The sequence below is a fragment of the Microcaecilia unicolor genome, chromosome 6, assembly GCF_901765095.1.
Source record: "Microcaecilia unicolor chromosome 6, aMicUni1.1, whole genome shotgun sequence".
Taxonomy (NCBI): Eukaryota; Metazoa; Chordata; class Amphibia; order Gymnophiona; family Siphonopidae; genus Microcaecilia; species Microcaecilia unicolor.
The window spans coordinates 93,076,522-93,092,441 of NC_044036.1; the positions used below are offsets into that span (position 1 = coordinate 93,076,522).

The window sequence follows — 15,920 nt, forward strand, 5'->3', positions numbered from 1 at the left end:
AAACTGTATGAGTACCAGTGGCAGACGAACAACCGAGATTATTCTCCACATAATCATGGCTTACAAGTGAGGTTCATTACCATCATAGTACGTGCAGAGTTAACCCATTTAGACACAATGCCTACTCAGCATTCACTGCCATCTCCTTAAAGGAAGGGCTTCCCCCCAGCTAACAGTCATGGACTCATACAATTAAAGTACATTCTCAACATACATCTAATAGTCTTCAGAAATGACAAAGAATCTAATGTTCTGGGTGTACTAGCGTATCCTATCTACACATGCGCACATTTGTGCTCTATATACATACCTCTCAGAGTGTGCTCTGCTTCAATCACTGCATCCAGAGGTGGAGGCTCAATTGCTTTCGCCAGAAACTGACCAATTGCTCCCAGACGCAGCAACTTGATGCTCAAAGCAATTTCATGCAGTGGTGTTCTGAACATCTCAGGAGTCAAGTGTGTCTCAAGTCTGTTAAAAATAAATACATAAATAAATAAAAGCACAACATTAAGATCCTACAGATGCAAAGGAGGTCGTGTTGGTGGTTTTATGTTCATTAATCCTCATATACACACAGTGAGACAAGCTGTGTAGAAAACAGTTTGCCTTCAAACATGGTAAGCTGATATGGTTGAAACATGTATTCTAATAGTATTGGTCTTAAGGCGTGAATGAGAGAGATGAAGACGACAGTCTAGAACTTATAGTGGTGGTGAGAATCATGAGGTCACTGTTCATAGCGGTACTCTAGTGTACAAATTTTGTCCACTTCATTCAGAAGATTTTCTGGTTTAAAAAGTCTCCTGGAAGTAGTAAGATTCTACACTCATTGAGATAGTGATAAATTTTGAATTATCTGCCTTTCAATATCCAAGCCATGAAGGTCAAGGATTTGAGGTTGAGGTGCAGTTCTGTTGCATGAACAATGATGGGAAATTTAAGCAGCAGCAACTGATCTATCATTAGAAACAGACAATATGGAAACCAGATCTGCTTTGGCCACCATGGAGCTAATCAAGATGTGTACTTTGCCTCGAGTTATTTTCTGAAGTACTCCGAATATCAGAGGAAATAGCAGAAAATAGAGAAGGCTCTTGTTCCAAGGAACTGAGAAAGTATTGTGAGCTATGTATTGAGGAGCTGGGCGCAGGGAACAGAAGTGAGGGCATTTGTTGTTGTGTTTGGAAGCAATAGATTCAATGACAGGTGTCCCACATGTTGAAGACTCAATGGACAACTTCAGGATCTAAGGTCTATACGTGAGACTGCGAATATTTGTTTAAAGTGTCTGATGGAGGGGGAAAGGCACCAAATCTTTGTTCCTTTTTGGCAAAGAAGAAAATATAATAAAATGTTTTTGTGATAAAGAAAAAATACTGGAGTCTTTGTGTAGTCGAAAGAAGAAAAGCACCTGATCCTCCTTGTTTATATATGAAAAGAAGGAAAAAGAAGCAACTTAGCTTCACACCAAATGTGCGCTTCAAAAACATGCAGCAACTGCCAACGCCAACTATGGCCAGTTTCGCAATATGCTGATGTTTAGTATACAGTTGTCTGGTTTTGCAGATCAGTCAGCTTTGTATATATAACTTATTCCCTTATTTATGATCCAGTGGGGCAATTAGCTAGCTTGTGTCTTCTTGGTCTTCTCACAGACCATATAGACAGGCTTGCTTAGCCCTAGTAATGGGCCATAAACTTTAACAAGTGTCTGTTTGCTTCAAACAGGCTCTAAACATAACACAGGGACATTTTCAGTGAAGGACAAGTATGAGTGATAAGTATTCGAGGGAAGGAGGTTACAAAGGGCAAATGATTAAATAATTGAGAAAAATCTCAAAGAAGCAGAATTATGTGAAGGTGACCTTAGAGGTCAGAGTTGAAGAATACCAGATAAGAGAGAAAATATAAGGCATTAAGTGATTGGACAAAATTAAGCTTCAGTATTCTGTCTAAGCACATCTTGTACTAAGTCATAATCTGATAGCTTCCTGGGGGGGGGGGGAGAGAAAGAGAGAGATTTTATTTTCCTTATACTGAAATTCTAGGGAGTGCCCTATACACTGTCTCAAGATGTGACAGTGTGTCACTCTTACTCGTGCGCCTTCATAGAAAGTCAGCTGCTTATCTTTCCTTCTTTCAGATTTATAAGTCACATTTGATTTTTGGGTACCCGTAATTAAAGAACTTAGGAGCTTTTTATAGACTACATTTAAGGAAGATTTTTTTTTATGCCAATGATGCTAACCTTACCCCAGAAGATCCTGCCACTTTACAAAATTTAGATGTGGGGGAGGGGTTCTGAGGCATTTCCCTCCTGCGGCTGAGTCCCTCCGTTGGTCTTTGATCTAGATTTGAAGTACTAGAGTCTGCATTTTGGAAGAGTATTTTATTGCAGCTATTCTGTCTTTCATCCTCTAACATTTTGAATATTGCAAGAAATACCACACTGACAGAAGAAACCATATGTTCTAGAAGACAGTGCTTCTGGCTGTCCCTGATCAAGTGCGAGTAAAACTTTGTACCAAAATGCTTACTGCATTCTATCTTCTGGAAGGAGAGCCTTGGCTACTCTGGTATATAGATTTGCTCATATGAATTTGATGAACTGGTGTAGGCTGCAATATATATATTTTTTTTAATTTATTTATTTATGCAATTTTTTTGTTTATACATCCAAAGCAACGCTTTGTCAAAAAGCTTCAGTTATTAACAGGAAAATCAAATAATGGGAATACTCCCAGGAAATAAATTTCTATAATTACATAGTCCTCAATATAGAAGGAGACTGTACATATAAACCTAATAAGAGGTTAGGTAATATATAGGCAACAAGTTAAAAAAAAAGAAAAAGAAGGTGTCTAGGTATTAACATCAAACAATATAAGTCCGTGATAGAAACTCTCATGATGGTTTAGGATTCCTTGCATTTAAGAATGATCGAAGCTGAACCGGGTCAAAAAAATGGTATGTCTCCGAGTCAAAGAAGATTACACATTTACAAGGAAAGCGTAACTGGAATTTCGCTCCCAATTGAACAGTCTCTTGTCTCATTATCAAGAATTTCTTTCGTCTTTCTTGTGTGGCCCTCGACACATCCGGAAAGATTTGAATCCTTTCACCGATAAAGGTGATCATTGAGGTTTGCCTCAAATATAACCTTAACAAGGATTCTTTATCAGCAAGAAACACAAATGATACCAAAAGCGTAGATCTAAATTCAGCCTCCTCCTGTGATTGTTCTAATAAAGCTGATACATCAAGATTCACAGAAGGTTGAGCCCTCTGCGGTGTAGTTTTCACAGGGAGGAAATAAATCTTTTGCACAGGAGGAAGGTTGTTTTCTGAATATTTAAATACTTCTATCAGAAACTTATGAAACAGATCTCTTGGTGAGGTATATTTAAGAGAGGGAAAGTTTAACAATCTCAGATTTAAACACCTACTTCGATTTTCTAGATTCTCAAGCTTTCTTTGCATCAAGTCCACATTTTGAAATATTTTAATCTCTTGATCTTTTATCTGAGTTATCGAAAGATCACATTGCTGTAAGTTCTTCTTTTGGATAGACAATTCAGTTTGAAGATTTTCAATTTTCAGAGAGTTAGTATTCGAGTTAGTTACAAAATTCAAGCATACCTTATGCAGAGATTCTATAGCACACCATAGAGATTCTAATGTGACATTCGGTGGTTTCTCCAAAGATTGCAGAGTCATGGGTGGGATAGGCTGGTCAGCAAAACTTTGCTGAACCGCAGGAATTTGCTCCATGGAGTTGTCTGTAATTCTGCTTTCCTTGGGAGTACTTTCCAGATTCGATCTTTCGCGGGGAATCCCCGCTATTGGCAGCGCCATTTCTCTAGAGGAGTTCTCCCTCCCCAACTCCGTAGCCGCTTTCTCGGGCCGAAGGGCGGGACTTCCTCCCGGAATGCTTCCTGCCACTCGAATCTGCAACGGACTACGAGGGCTTAGCGAAAGTTTGCTATCCAAGCCCGGACTCCTCTCGGTCTCGGGCAGCGGAGCACCCGATGATGATACTGGAACAGTGAAGGCTGTTATTGGAGGTTGCCTACGGGTCAGGTCAGTGGAGGGTAGGGCGATTCCTCCTCGCACTTTCCCTTTCCGTTTAGGCATAGCAATGAAAAAGAAAAAATTCAAGGGAAAAAAGACTCTCCAGCTCCGACTTCAGCGTCCTAACCAGACGCCATCTTGAAACAGTCCGTAGGCTGCAATATTAACTACTCTTTGTTAATGAGGAATCCCAGATTCTGTAGTGCATCTGCTTTTATCAAACAAGACTCCAAGGGCTCAAAAGGAGAACTCGCCAAAGAGTCAAGAACGATATTAAGATCCCACTGAGGAACTACCGGCCGCTGAGGACGACGAAGCAACTGCACCCCCCCTCAAAAAACGGATCACATCCGGGGAAGTCGCAACCGACCTGCCCTGCACCTTACCCCGAAAACACGCCAAAGCAGCCAGCTGCACCTTCAAAGGTGACAATGAAAGGCCCTTCTCAAAACCATCCTGCAAGAAATCTAAAATGCACGACACAGAAGCTGTCGAAGGGACACACGCCCGGTCCCCACACCAATCTTCATATATGCGCCACACACGCACATAGCCCAAAAACGTTGACCATTTGCGAGACTGCAGCATCGTTTGAATCAGCTGAGGGGAAAACCCTTTCCTTCTCAACCGTTCCCTCTCAAGGGCCTCACCTTAAGAGAGAACTGAACCGGATCCGGCATGACAATTGGACCCTGACACAACAGCACCGAGCCCCCCAGCCGCAGAGGCTCGCCTTCTAACAAGCGCATCAGATCCTCAAACCACGGCCGATGCGGCCAATTCGGAGCCACCAACAACACCGGACCCACATGACAATCTACCTTCTGTAGGACTCGACCTATCAAGGGCCACGGGGGAAACACGTACAGCAACACCCGCTGAAGCCACGGAAGGACCAACGCATCGATCCCTTCCGCTCGCAGATCCCGACGCCGACTGAAATACCGAGGAACCTGAGCATTCTGTGCTGATGCCATGAGATCCAGTGCCATAAGATCCACTACTGGCATTCCCCACTTTAGAACTATCTGGTCGAACACAGACCGGTGCAGAGACCATTCTCCGGGGTCCAACATTTGTCTGTTTAGGAAATCCGCGTTCACGTACTCCACCCCGGCCACGTGCACCGCCGAAATCTGCACTAGATGCCTTTCCGTCCAACTCATGAGCAGAGCCGTCTCGATTGCCAACCACGGACTCTTTGTACCGCCCTGCCGGTTGACATAGGCTACCGCTGTCGCGTTGTCGGACACGACTCTTACCGCCTTTCCGACCACACTTGAGCAAAACGCCAACAGAGCTAGCCGAATCGCCCTTGTCTCCAACCAGTTGACAGACCACTGAGCTTCCTCCATCGACCACCGCCCCTGCGCGGACCGACAGAGACACTGAGCTCCCCAGCCCAGCAGACTGGCATCTGTTACCAGAATCACCCACTGAGGAGGCTCCAACGGCATGCCTTTTTCAGATGGGCCGAGCACAGCCACCACTGGAGACTGCGCCGAGGAGCCCCCCCTCAATGGCAACCTCAACTCCAAACTGTGTACCTGAGGAGACCAACGGGACAACAGAGCCGCCTGAAGCTGACGCATATGTGCCCTGGCCCATGGGACTACCTCTATTGTCGCTGCCACGAGGCCCAGAACCCGAAGGTACATTCGAACCGTCGGACTCTGAATAGACATTAACAGCCGGACCTGCTGCTGAAGAGAGGCGATCCGAGAATCCGGCAGAAAAACACGACCCACTGCCGTGTCGAACCGTACTCCCAAGTACTCCAGACTCTGCGATGGGATCAACTGACTCTTGACTACATTCACTACTCATCCGAGCGATTCCAGAAACGCGACCACCTGAGCCGTCGCCGCCACACTGTGAGCCCGAGACTTTGCCCGGATCAACCAGTCGTCCAGATACGGATGCACCAGAATTCCCTGCCTCCGCAAAGCTGCTGCTACCACCACCATTATCTTGGAGAAGGTGCGTGGAGCCATTGCCAGACCAAAAGGCAGAGCACAGAACTGAAAGTGCCTCCCTAAAACAGCAAAACGAAGGAAACGCTGATGGGCCTCTCGAATCAGCACGTGCAGATACGCTTCCGTGAGATTCAGCGATGTGAGAAATTCTCCCTGACGAACAGCCACTATGACCGAGCGCAGAGTCTCCATGTGGAAGGATGGCACCTTGAGCGCCCCCCATTGACCCTATTGAGATCTAAAATGGGTCGAAACTGGTCCTCCTTCTTCGGCACCACAAAGTAAATGGAACAACCCATTCCCTGCTCATGCCGAGGAACGGGTACCACAGCTCCCAACTGGATTAAGCGACCCAGAGTCTCTTGAATAGCCTTTAACTTGACTCAAAAGTGACAAGGAGAGGGAAGAAACAGATCTGGCAATGGGTGCTCGAACTCGAGCGCATAACCGTCGCGAACGACCTCCAGCATCCACTGATCTGAAGTAATTTGGGTGCACCCCTGATAAAACAGACGAAGTTGCGCCCCGACCTTCACCAGAGGCTAGACCCACACACCTTCATAAGGAGGACTTATTACCATTTCCGGCACCTCCGGAGGAGTCCCGACCTCCTCGACGACCCCCTCGAAAGGACTGCGTCGCTGGAAAAACCAGCTTTTAGGAGGAGATACAAATCTGCCTGGCCTGTACTGCCTCACGTCCTTAAACCGGCCTCTAGCCGAACCAGCCCGACTAGCCGCCTTAGATCGTAACTCCGGCAACCGTGAAACCTTGGTACCCCCAAGAAACCTTGGTATCCTCAAGACCACTCATCGGTTTATCCAAGTCCTCTCCAAACAACATAGAACCTTTGAAAGGTAGAGATCACAACTTTGCTTTAGAGGCCGCATCTGCCACCCAGCCCCTAAGCCAAAGAGCCCTGTGATCCGTCATCGCCAGAGCCATATTCTTAGCCGAAGCCCTTAGCAAATCATAAAGGGTGTCCGCCAAAAATGAAGACCCCATCTCCAATTTGGCCAGGTCCTGAACCAAACCAGTCCTATCTAACGCAGGCTCATCCAAGAGCTTCTCCACCCAACGGAAACAAGCTCTGGCTACCAAGCTCCCACACACCGAGGCTTGCAAGGCCAAAGCCGACAAATCAAAGCTGCGCTTCAGAAAGGACTCTAGCTTCCTATCCTTGGGATCCCGTAAGGCTGTACCGCCATCCACCGAAATGGCCGTAGCCTTAGTAACCGCCGCAACCACCGCATCCACAGTAGGTGGTTTCAGCAGGGCCAAATCTTCCGGAGGCAAGGGATACAGCCGCGCCATAGCCCTAGACACCTTACAAGCAGCCTCCGGCACAGACCATTCCTGAAAAACCATGTCTCGAATTTCTGAATTCATGGAAATGAACAGGAGGCTCTCCGAATCCCCTTAACCAAGGGATCTACCTGGGGTCCCTCCGCAGAGGGAGTGGCAGCCGGAGCAAACTTCAAAGTAGAGATCACCTGATCAATGAGCTCTAACTCCTCCTCCTTATGAAAAATGTGAACCACTGAAGAATCTTCCCCAGGCCTTAGCCCATCCTGATCCTCAGACTCATCTAAGAGATCCTCCTCTCCTGGGTCACTCCAAACCTCCGACCCAGGCATAGAAAGTATCTTAATAGGCTCCGAAATATCCACCCGTGGGCGCTTAACTCCCACTGAGCTAGCAGCCTCCGGGAACAAACAGCCTGAGAGGGGCCAGCTCTCCAGGCATTATACAGAGACCAAACAAACTCAGGAGGGAAACCAGACCCCCCCCCCCCCCCTCCGACGCTGCTGAAGCCCCAACCACACTTCCCGCCAAAAACGGCTCGGGACGCGCAGCCAAAATGGCCGTGTTTCCCTGCAAAAACCGGCCCCGCCGTTGTCGGCCCAGAATGTGCGATCAAATTGCCGCCCAACAACTCCGCCGACTCAGGGGAAAGCACTGACAACGCCGCACTTCACGCAAAACCCCTCACCGGCTTAGACATAATGGCCGCGAACACAATAAAAACAAACAGTTGCTTTGTGCTTTGACAGACTAATAGGCAAAACCGCCTAAGGCCAGAATGCCCTTGAAGACGTTTTATCTCTGGACTGCCACAAGAACAGCCAAAATAGCCGCCTTTTAAAAACGTTTATTTTTATTTATTTTTTTTAAACCTCGTTGCTGGTGCCTAAACACTTCAAGGGTACAGAACGAGGTCTGTAGCCGAGGTCAAGCAGTGCTCCAGAGGAAGAGCACAGGGGGAGGGACCCGGCCACCCGAGTGTGACACCCCACAGGGAATAAGAAGCCCCTTAGGACTTACACCCTGTAATAGAAATCCAAGTGTGGGTTCTCTAACATTTACAACCCAACCTAGAAACCCCAAACGGGCCTACCAGACTGAGTACACTGCACAGGCTGCACACATCTACCCTCTGCTGAGACTGAGAAAATACTGGTTAGTAGAAGGTCTGCACAGGCTACTTGTATAGCGAATGCTACAAACCTGTAGAAGGTATTCTCCGAGGACAGCAGGCTGATTGTTCTCACTGATGGGTGACGTCCACGGCAGCCCCTCCAATCGGAAAACTTTACTAGCAAAGGCCTTTGCTAGTCCTCGCGCGCCCATGCGCGGTCGTCTTCCCGCCCGAACCGGCTCGTGTTCGTCAGTCCCATATGTAGCAAGACAAAGACAAGGGAAGACACAACTCCAAAGGGGAGGCGGGCGGGTCTGTGAGAACAATCAGCCTGCTGTCCTCGGAGAATACCTTCTACAGGTATGTAGCATTCGCTTTCTCCGAGGACAAGCAGGCTGCTTGTTCTCACTGATGGGGTGTCCTTAGCCCCCAGGCTCACTCAAAACAACAAACATGGTCAATTGGGCCTTACAACAGCGAGGACATAACTGAGATTGACCTAACAATTTATTCAACTAACAGAGTGTAGCCTGGAACAGAATAAACATGGGCCTAGGGGGGTGGAGTTGGATTCTAAACCCCAAACAGATTCTGAAGCACTGACTGCCCGAACCGTGTGTCACGTCGGGTATCCTGCTGCAGGCAGTAATGAGATGTGAATGTGTGGACAGATGACCATGTCGCAGCTTTGCAAATCTCTTCAATAGTGGCTGACTTCAAGTGGGCCACTGACGCTGCCATGGCTCTAACATTATGAGCCGTGACATGACCCTCAAGAGCCAGCCCAGCCTGGGCGTAAGTGAAGGAAATGCAATCTGCTAGCCAATTGGATATGGTGCGTTTCCCCACAGCCACTCCCCTCCTGTTGGGATCAAAAGAAACAAACAATTGGGCGGACTGTCTGTTGGGCTGTGTCCGCTCCAGATAGAAGGCCAATGCTCTTTTGCAGTCCAATGTGTGCAGCTGACGTTCAGCAGGGCAGGAATGAGGATGGGGAAAGAATGTTGGCAAGACAATTGACTGATTCAGATGGAACTCCGACACAACCTTTGGCAAGAACTTAGGGTGAATGCGGAGGACTACTCTGTTATGACGAAATTTGGTGTAAGGGGCCTCGGCTACCAGGGCCTGAAGCTCACTGACTCTACGAGCTGAAGTAACTGCCACCAAGAACATGACCTTCCAGGTCAAGTACTTCAGATGGCAGGAGTTCAGTGGCTCAAAAGGAGGTTTCATCAGCTGGGTGAGAACGACATTGAGATCCCATGACACTGTAGAAGGTTTGACGGGGGGCTTTGACAAAAGCAAACCTCTCATGAAGGGAACAACTAAAGGCTGTCCTGAGAGCGGCTTACCTTACACACGGTAATGGTATGCACTGATTGCGCTAAGGTGAACCATTACAGAGTTGGTCTTGAGACCAGACTCAGACAAGTGCAGAAGGTATTCAAGCAGGGTCTGTGTAGGACAAGAGCGAGGATCTAGGGCCTTGCTGTCACATCAGACGGCAAACCTCCTCCATAGAAAGAAGTAACTCCTCTTAGTGGAATCTTTCCTGGAAGCAAGCAAGATGCGGGAGACACCCTCTGACAGACCCAAAGAGGCAAAGTCTACGCTCTCAACATCCAGGCCGTGAGAGCCAGAGACTGGAGGTTGGGATGCAAAAGCGCCCCTTCGTCCTGTGTGATGAGGGTCGGAAAACACTCCAATCTCCACGGTTCTTCGGAGGACAACTCCAGAAGAAGAGGGAACCAGATCTGACGGGGCCAAAACGGAGCAATCAGAATCATGGTGCCTCGGTCTTGCTTGAGTTTCAACAAAGTCTTCCCCACCAGAGGTATGGGAGGATAAGCATACAGCAGACCTTCCCCCCCAGTCCAGGAGGAAGGCATCCGATGCCAGTCTGCCGGGGGCCTGAAGTCTGGAACAGAACTGAAGGACTTTGTGGTTGGCTCGAGATGCAAAGAGATCTACCAAGGGGGTGCCCCACACCTGGAAGATCTGGCACACTACTTGGGAGTTGAGCGACCACTCGTGAGGTTGCATAATCCTGCTCAGTCTGTCGGCCAGACTGTTGTTTACGCCTGCCAGATATGTGGCTTGGAGCAACATGCCGTGACGGCGAGCCCAGAGCCACATGCTGACGGCTTCCTGAGACAGGGGGCGAGATCCGGTGCCCCCCTGCTTGTTGATGTAATACATGGCAACCTGGTTGTCTGTCTGAATTTGGATAATTTGGTGGGACAGCCGATCTCTGAAAGCCTTCAGACTGTTCCAGACCGCTCGTAACTCCAGAAGATTGATCTGTAGATCGCGTTCCTGGAGGGACCAGCTTCCCTGGGTGTGAAGCCCATCGACATGAGCTCCTAACCCCAGGAGAGACGCATCCGTAGTCAGCACTTTTTGTGGCTGAGGAATTTGGAAAGGACGTCCCAGAATCAAATTGGACCAAATCGTCCACCAATACAGGGAGTTGAGAAAACTCGTGGACAGGTGGATCACGTCTTCTAGATCCCCAGCAGTCTGAAACCACTGGGAAGCTAGGGTCCATTGAGCAGATCGCATGTGAAGGTGGGCCATGGGAGTCACATGAACTGTGGAGGCCATGTGGCCCAGCAATCTCAATATCTGCCGAGCTGTGATCTGCTGGGACGCTCGCACCCGCGAAACGAGGGACAACAAGTTGTTGGCTCTCGTCTCTGGGAGATAGGCACGAGCCGTCCGCGAATCCAGCAGAGCTCCTATGAATTCGAGTCTCTGTACTGGGAGAAGATGGGACTTTGGAAAATTTATCACAAACCCCAGTAGCTCCAGGAGGCGAATAGTCATCTGCATGGACTGTAGAGCTCCTGCCTCGGATGTGTTCTTCACCAGCCAATCGTCGAGATAGGGGAACACGTGTACTCCCAGCCTGCGAAGCACCGCTGCTACTACAGCCAAGCACTTCGTGAACACTCTGGGCGCAGAGGCGAGCCCAAAGGGTAGCACACAGTACTGAAAGTGACGTGTGCCCAGCTGAAATCGCAGATACTGTCTGTGAGCTGGCAGTATCGGGATGTGCGTGTAGGCGTCCTTCAAGTCCAGAGAGCATAGCCAATCATTTTCCTGAATCATGGGGAGAAGGGTGCCCAGGGAAAGCATCCTGAACTTTTCCTTGACCAGATATTTGTTCAGGGCCCTTAGGTCTAGGATGGGACGCATCCCCCCTGTTTTCTTTTCCACAAGGAAGTACCTGGAATAGAATCCCAGCCCTTCTTGCCCGGATGGCACGGGCTCAACCGCATTTGCGCTGAGAAGGGCGGAGAGTTCCTCTGCAAGTACCTGCTTGTGCTGGAAGCTGTAAGACTGAGCTCCCGGTGGACAATTTGGAGGTTTGGAGGCCAAATTGAGGGTGTATCCTTGCCGAACTATTTGAAGAACCCACTGATCGGAGGTTATGAGAGGCCACCTTTGGTGAAAAACTTTCAACCTCCCTCCGACCGGTAGATCGCCCGGCACTGACACTTGGATGTCGGCTATGCTCTGCTGGAGCCAGTCAAAAGCTCGTCCCTTGCTTTTGCTGGGAAGCAGAGGAGCCTTGCTGAGGCGCACGCTGCTGACGAGAGCGAGCGCGCTGGGGCTTAGCCTGGGCCGCAGGCTGTCGAGAAGGAGGATTGTTCCTACGCTTACCAGAAGCGTAGGGATCAGTCTTCCTTCCCCCATAAAAACGTCTACCTGTAGAGGTAGAAGCTGAAGGCTGCCAGTGGGAGAACTTGTCGAAAGCGGTATCCCGCTGGTGGAGCTGCTCTACCAGCTGTTCGACCTTCTCTCCAAAAATATTGTCCGCACGGCAAGGCGAGTACGCAATCCGCTGCTGGATTCTATTCTCCAGGTCGGAGGCACGCAGCCATGAGAGTCTGCGCATCACCACACCTTGAGCAGCGGCCCTGGACACAGCATCAAAGGTGTCATACACCCCTCTGGCCAGGAATTTTCTGCACGCCTTCAGCTGCCTGACCACCTCCTGAAATGGCTTGGCTTGCTCAGGAGGGAGCTTGTCCACCAAGCCCGCCAACTGCCGCACATTATTCCGCATGTGTTTGCTCATGTAGAGCTGGTAAGACTGGATTTTGGCCACGAACATAGAAGAATTGTAGGCCTTCCTCCCAAAGGAGTCTAAGGTTCTAGAGTCCTTGCCCGGGGGCGCCGAAGCATGCTCCCTAGAACTCTTAGCCTTCTTTAGGGCCAAATCCACAACTCCAGAGTCGTGAGGCAACTGAGTGCGCATCAGCTCTGGGTCCCCATGGATCCGGTACTGGGACTCGATCTTCTTGGGAATGTGGGGATTACTTAAAGGCTTGGTCCAGTTCGCCAGCAATGTCTTTTTTAGGACATGATGCATGGGTACTGTGGACGCTTCCTTAGGTGGAGAAGGATAGTCCAGGAGCTCAAACATTTCAGCCCTGGGCTCGTCCTCCACAACCACCGGGAAGGGGATGGCCGTAGACATCTCCCGGACAAAGGCCGCAAAAGACAGACTCTCGGGAGGAGAGAGAAATATCTGATGTCCTCCTCCTCCTCCCACGAGGCCTCACCATCGGTATCAGACACAAGTTCAAGAACCTGTGTCTGAAGCCGTGCCCGGCTCGACTCCGTGGAACCACGGCCACGGTGGGAGCGTCGAGAGGTAGACTCCCTCGCCCGCACCGGCGAAGCTCCCTCCGCCGACGGGGAGCCTTCCTGGGAGGCGACCGCAGTCGGTACCGCAAGCGGCACCGATGTCGGAGACCTCACCCCGGGCAAGGGGCCAGCCGGCGCAAGCACCCCCGGTACCGGAGGGGAAGGGCGCAACAGCTCTCCCAGGATCTCTGGGAGAACGGCCCGGAGACTCTCGTGCAGGGCGGCTGTGGAGAAAGACATGGAAGCCGATGCAGGAGTCGAAGTCAGAGTCTGTTCCGGGCGTGGAGGCTGTTCCGGGCTGTCCAAGGTGGAGCGCATCGACACCTCCTGAACAGAGGGTGAGCGGTCCTCCCAGTGCCGATGCCTGCTGGGTGCCGACTCCCTCGGCGACCCAGAGCTCTCGGTATCGACGCGGGAAGGAGACCGGTGTCGATGCTTCTTTGACTTTTTCAAACGAAGCATGTCACCGGAGCTTCCCGGTACCGACGAGGAGGACGTACAATCCAGCCATCTCTTCCTCGGGGCCGAGGCCGAAGGAGGTCGGTCTCGGGGGGGCTGTACCGCAGGAGCCCTCAGGGTAGGGGGAGACCCACCTGAAGGCTCACCGCCACCAGCAGGGGAATGGACAGCCCTCACCTGCACTCCAGACGAAGCACCACTGTCCGACATCAGCACTAGTGGAGGTCCCAGTACCACCGACGCCGACGCAGCCTTCCGATGTCTCGGCCCCGACGATGCAGAGGGTCGATGCCTCGATGCAATGGATACAGTCGCGGCCGAGGGCGGAGGTCTTGACGCTGTCGACGTCAACGCACTCGATACTCCCGGTGCCAAAGCCGACGAAGAGCCTGAGAACAAAACGTTCCACTGGGCCAATCTCGCTACCTGAGTCCTTTTCTGTAAAAGGGCGCAAAGACTACAGGCCTGCGGGCGGTGCCCGGCCCCCAGACACTGAAGACACGACGCGTGCCTATCAGTGAGCGAGATTACCCGGGCGCACTGGGTGCACTTCTTGAAGCCACTGGGAGACTTAGATGATATGGGCGGAAAAATCACGCCGGCGAAATCAAAACTCGTAATTGCGGTAAGGCACCAAAAAGAGGGGGAGAAAAAACTCGACCCGAAGCCTCAAAGGGGCCTACCCCGAAAACGAAAGAAAACTTATCGGGGCCAAAAACTAGAAATACGGGGAAGGGAAAAAGAGCGAAAGGCCCTTCTCCGAAATCCCTTTTTTTTTTTTTTTTTTAAGAGCGAAAAAGTCAAAAGACGCGCGAGGGTCAACTTAAGGGGCGCGAACGGCGCAAACACGACCGTACCGAGCGCGGACAAAAGAAGACTGACGAACACGAGCCGGTTCGGGCGGGAAGATGGCCGCGCATGCGCGGTGCGCATGGGCGCGCGAGGACTAGCAAAGGCCTTTGCGAGTAAAGTTTCCGATTGGAGGGGCTGCCGTGGACGTCACCCATCAGTGAGAACAAGCAGCCTGCTTGTCCTCGGAGAATACCTCATTGTGCATCTTTTGAGAGCATCTCTCTCCCAAACTTCTCACGGAGAGGACAAGACAGCCAGAACCAGATGTTGCACATGAACAACTTATCCTTGGATGTCAGCAAGAAACCAGTGCTTCATGAAGTCGTGTAGATACATGATAGTATTGCTCAGAAAAAATGGTACATGGCTTGTCAGGCTTCAGGCCTGCCAAGGTGAGACAGGGAACATCCCTAAAGAGCTATGCTATTCTGAAGTGTCAGGGAGTGTAGTGAACATGGTGGTGCAGACCAGGCTCCTTTCTGCTACTGGAGGCAGTCATGTCATGGTGGGAAAACTTATTAGTAGTGCAGCCAGCACTCCCCCTCAATGCTAGTGCTAGGTCAGAGGAAAAAGTGAGTTAAAGAGAAGAAAGCATGACACTTGCTAATAAGTCTTTGGTACCCAACATATTTCAGTGTTGTGCAGTGCTTTGCTCGTCATCTGTGATTTTTTTTTTAATTATTTTTTTTCTTTTGAGAGAAAAAAAAAAAAAGATATTTGGCTTAGTGGAAAAAAACAAAACATAGAGCATTGAAAAATGTATGCTGAAAAAGACCATATGGCCTATCCAGTCTGCCCATCCATGCCATCTACTCTCCCTATCACTCCCTTACAGATCCCCCATCACTCCCTTAGAGAACCTATGTATTTGTCCCAAGCTGTATTGAATTCAGCTTTTTTTTTGTACTTATGAATTATGTATTTTGATGTGTTAGTTTTTAATCTTTATGTCATTTATGTATTTATATTAGGTGCTTTTACTTTTGATATTTAATTGTTGCATCTTTTTTGTATCTAAGTATTTGTATTGCTATTTATACATCCCCTATTTATAGAAACTTGACTCCTGATGCAGGCATAGTTGCCAAAACATGGCCGTGTTGAGGTCACCTATTTTTTGTGCCATGGACCCTTGTTGATGAATATAGTACTCATTAAAGACTTTAACCATTGGATTCTGTATAGGTTGCCCAAATCTGGGCACGGATCCCAGATCCACATGCAAACTAATTAGTTATGCACTAAATCAATTACTGGAGTTAACAAGCACTTAATTGGCAATAATTAGGAGTTACATGCAGATCTGCCCTATGGTACAACATACGCACCTAAATTGCATACAGCAAAGCAAAGCTCTAAAGGGGGCATGGACATAGGTGGGTCAGGGGTGTTCCCAGAAATTAGGTCCGATGTTATAGAATGTTACATCAGCTGCATGCCAGCATTTATAGCAGCCTTTGGAAGGCGCAATTCCTGCACCC

At 49.4% G+C, this 15,920-nt stretch overlaps 1 protein-coding gene across 3 annotated transcripts in view; it reads right to left on the reverse strand.

Moving 5' to 3' along the window:
- The window catches only part of DHX9 (DExH-box helicase 9), a 334,908-nt gene that overhangs the window by 79,110 nt on the left and 239,878 nt on the right, over nt 1-15,920 (reverse strand). For all 3 annotated transcript variants that reach the window (XM_030205460.1, XM_030205459.1, XM_030205462.1), the window contains one exon: nt 311-471. In XM_030205460.1, the coding sequence (XP_030061320.1) occupies nt 311-471 (161 nt within the window). The remainder of the gene's footprint in view (nt 1-310; nt 472-15,920) is intronic.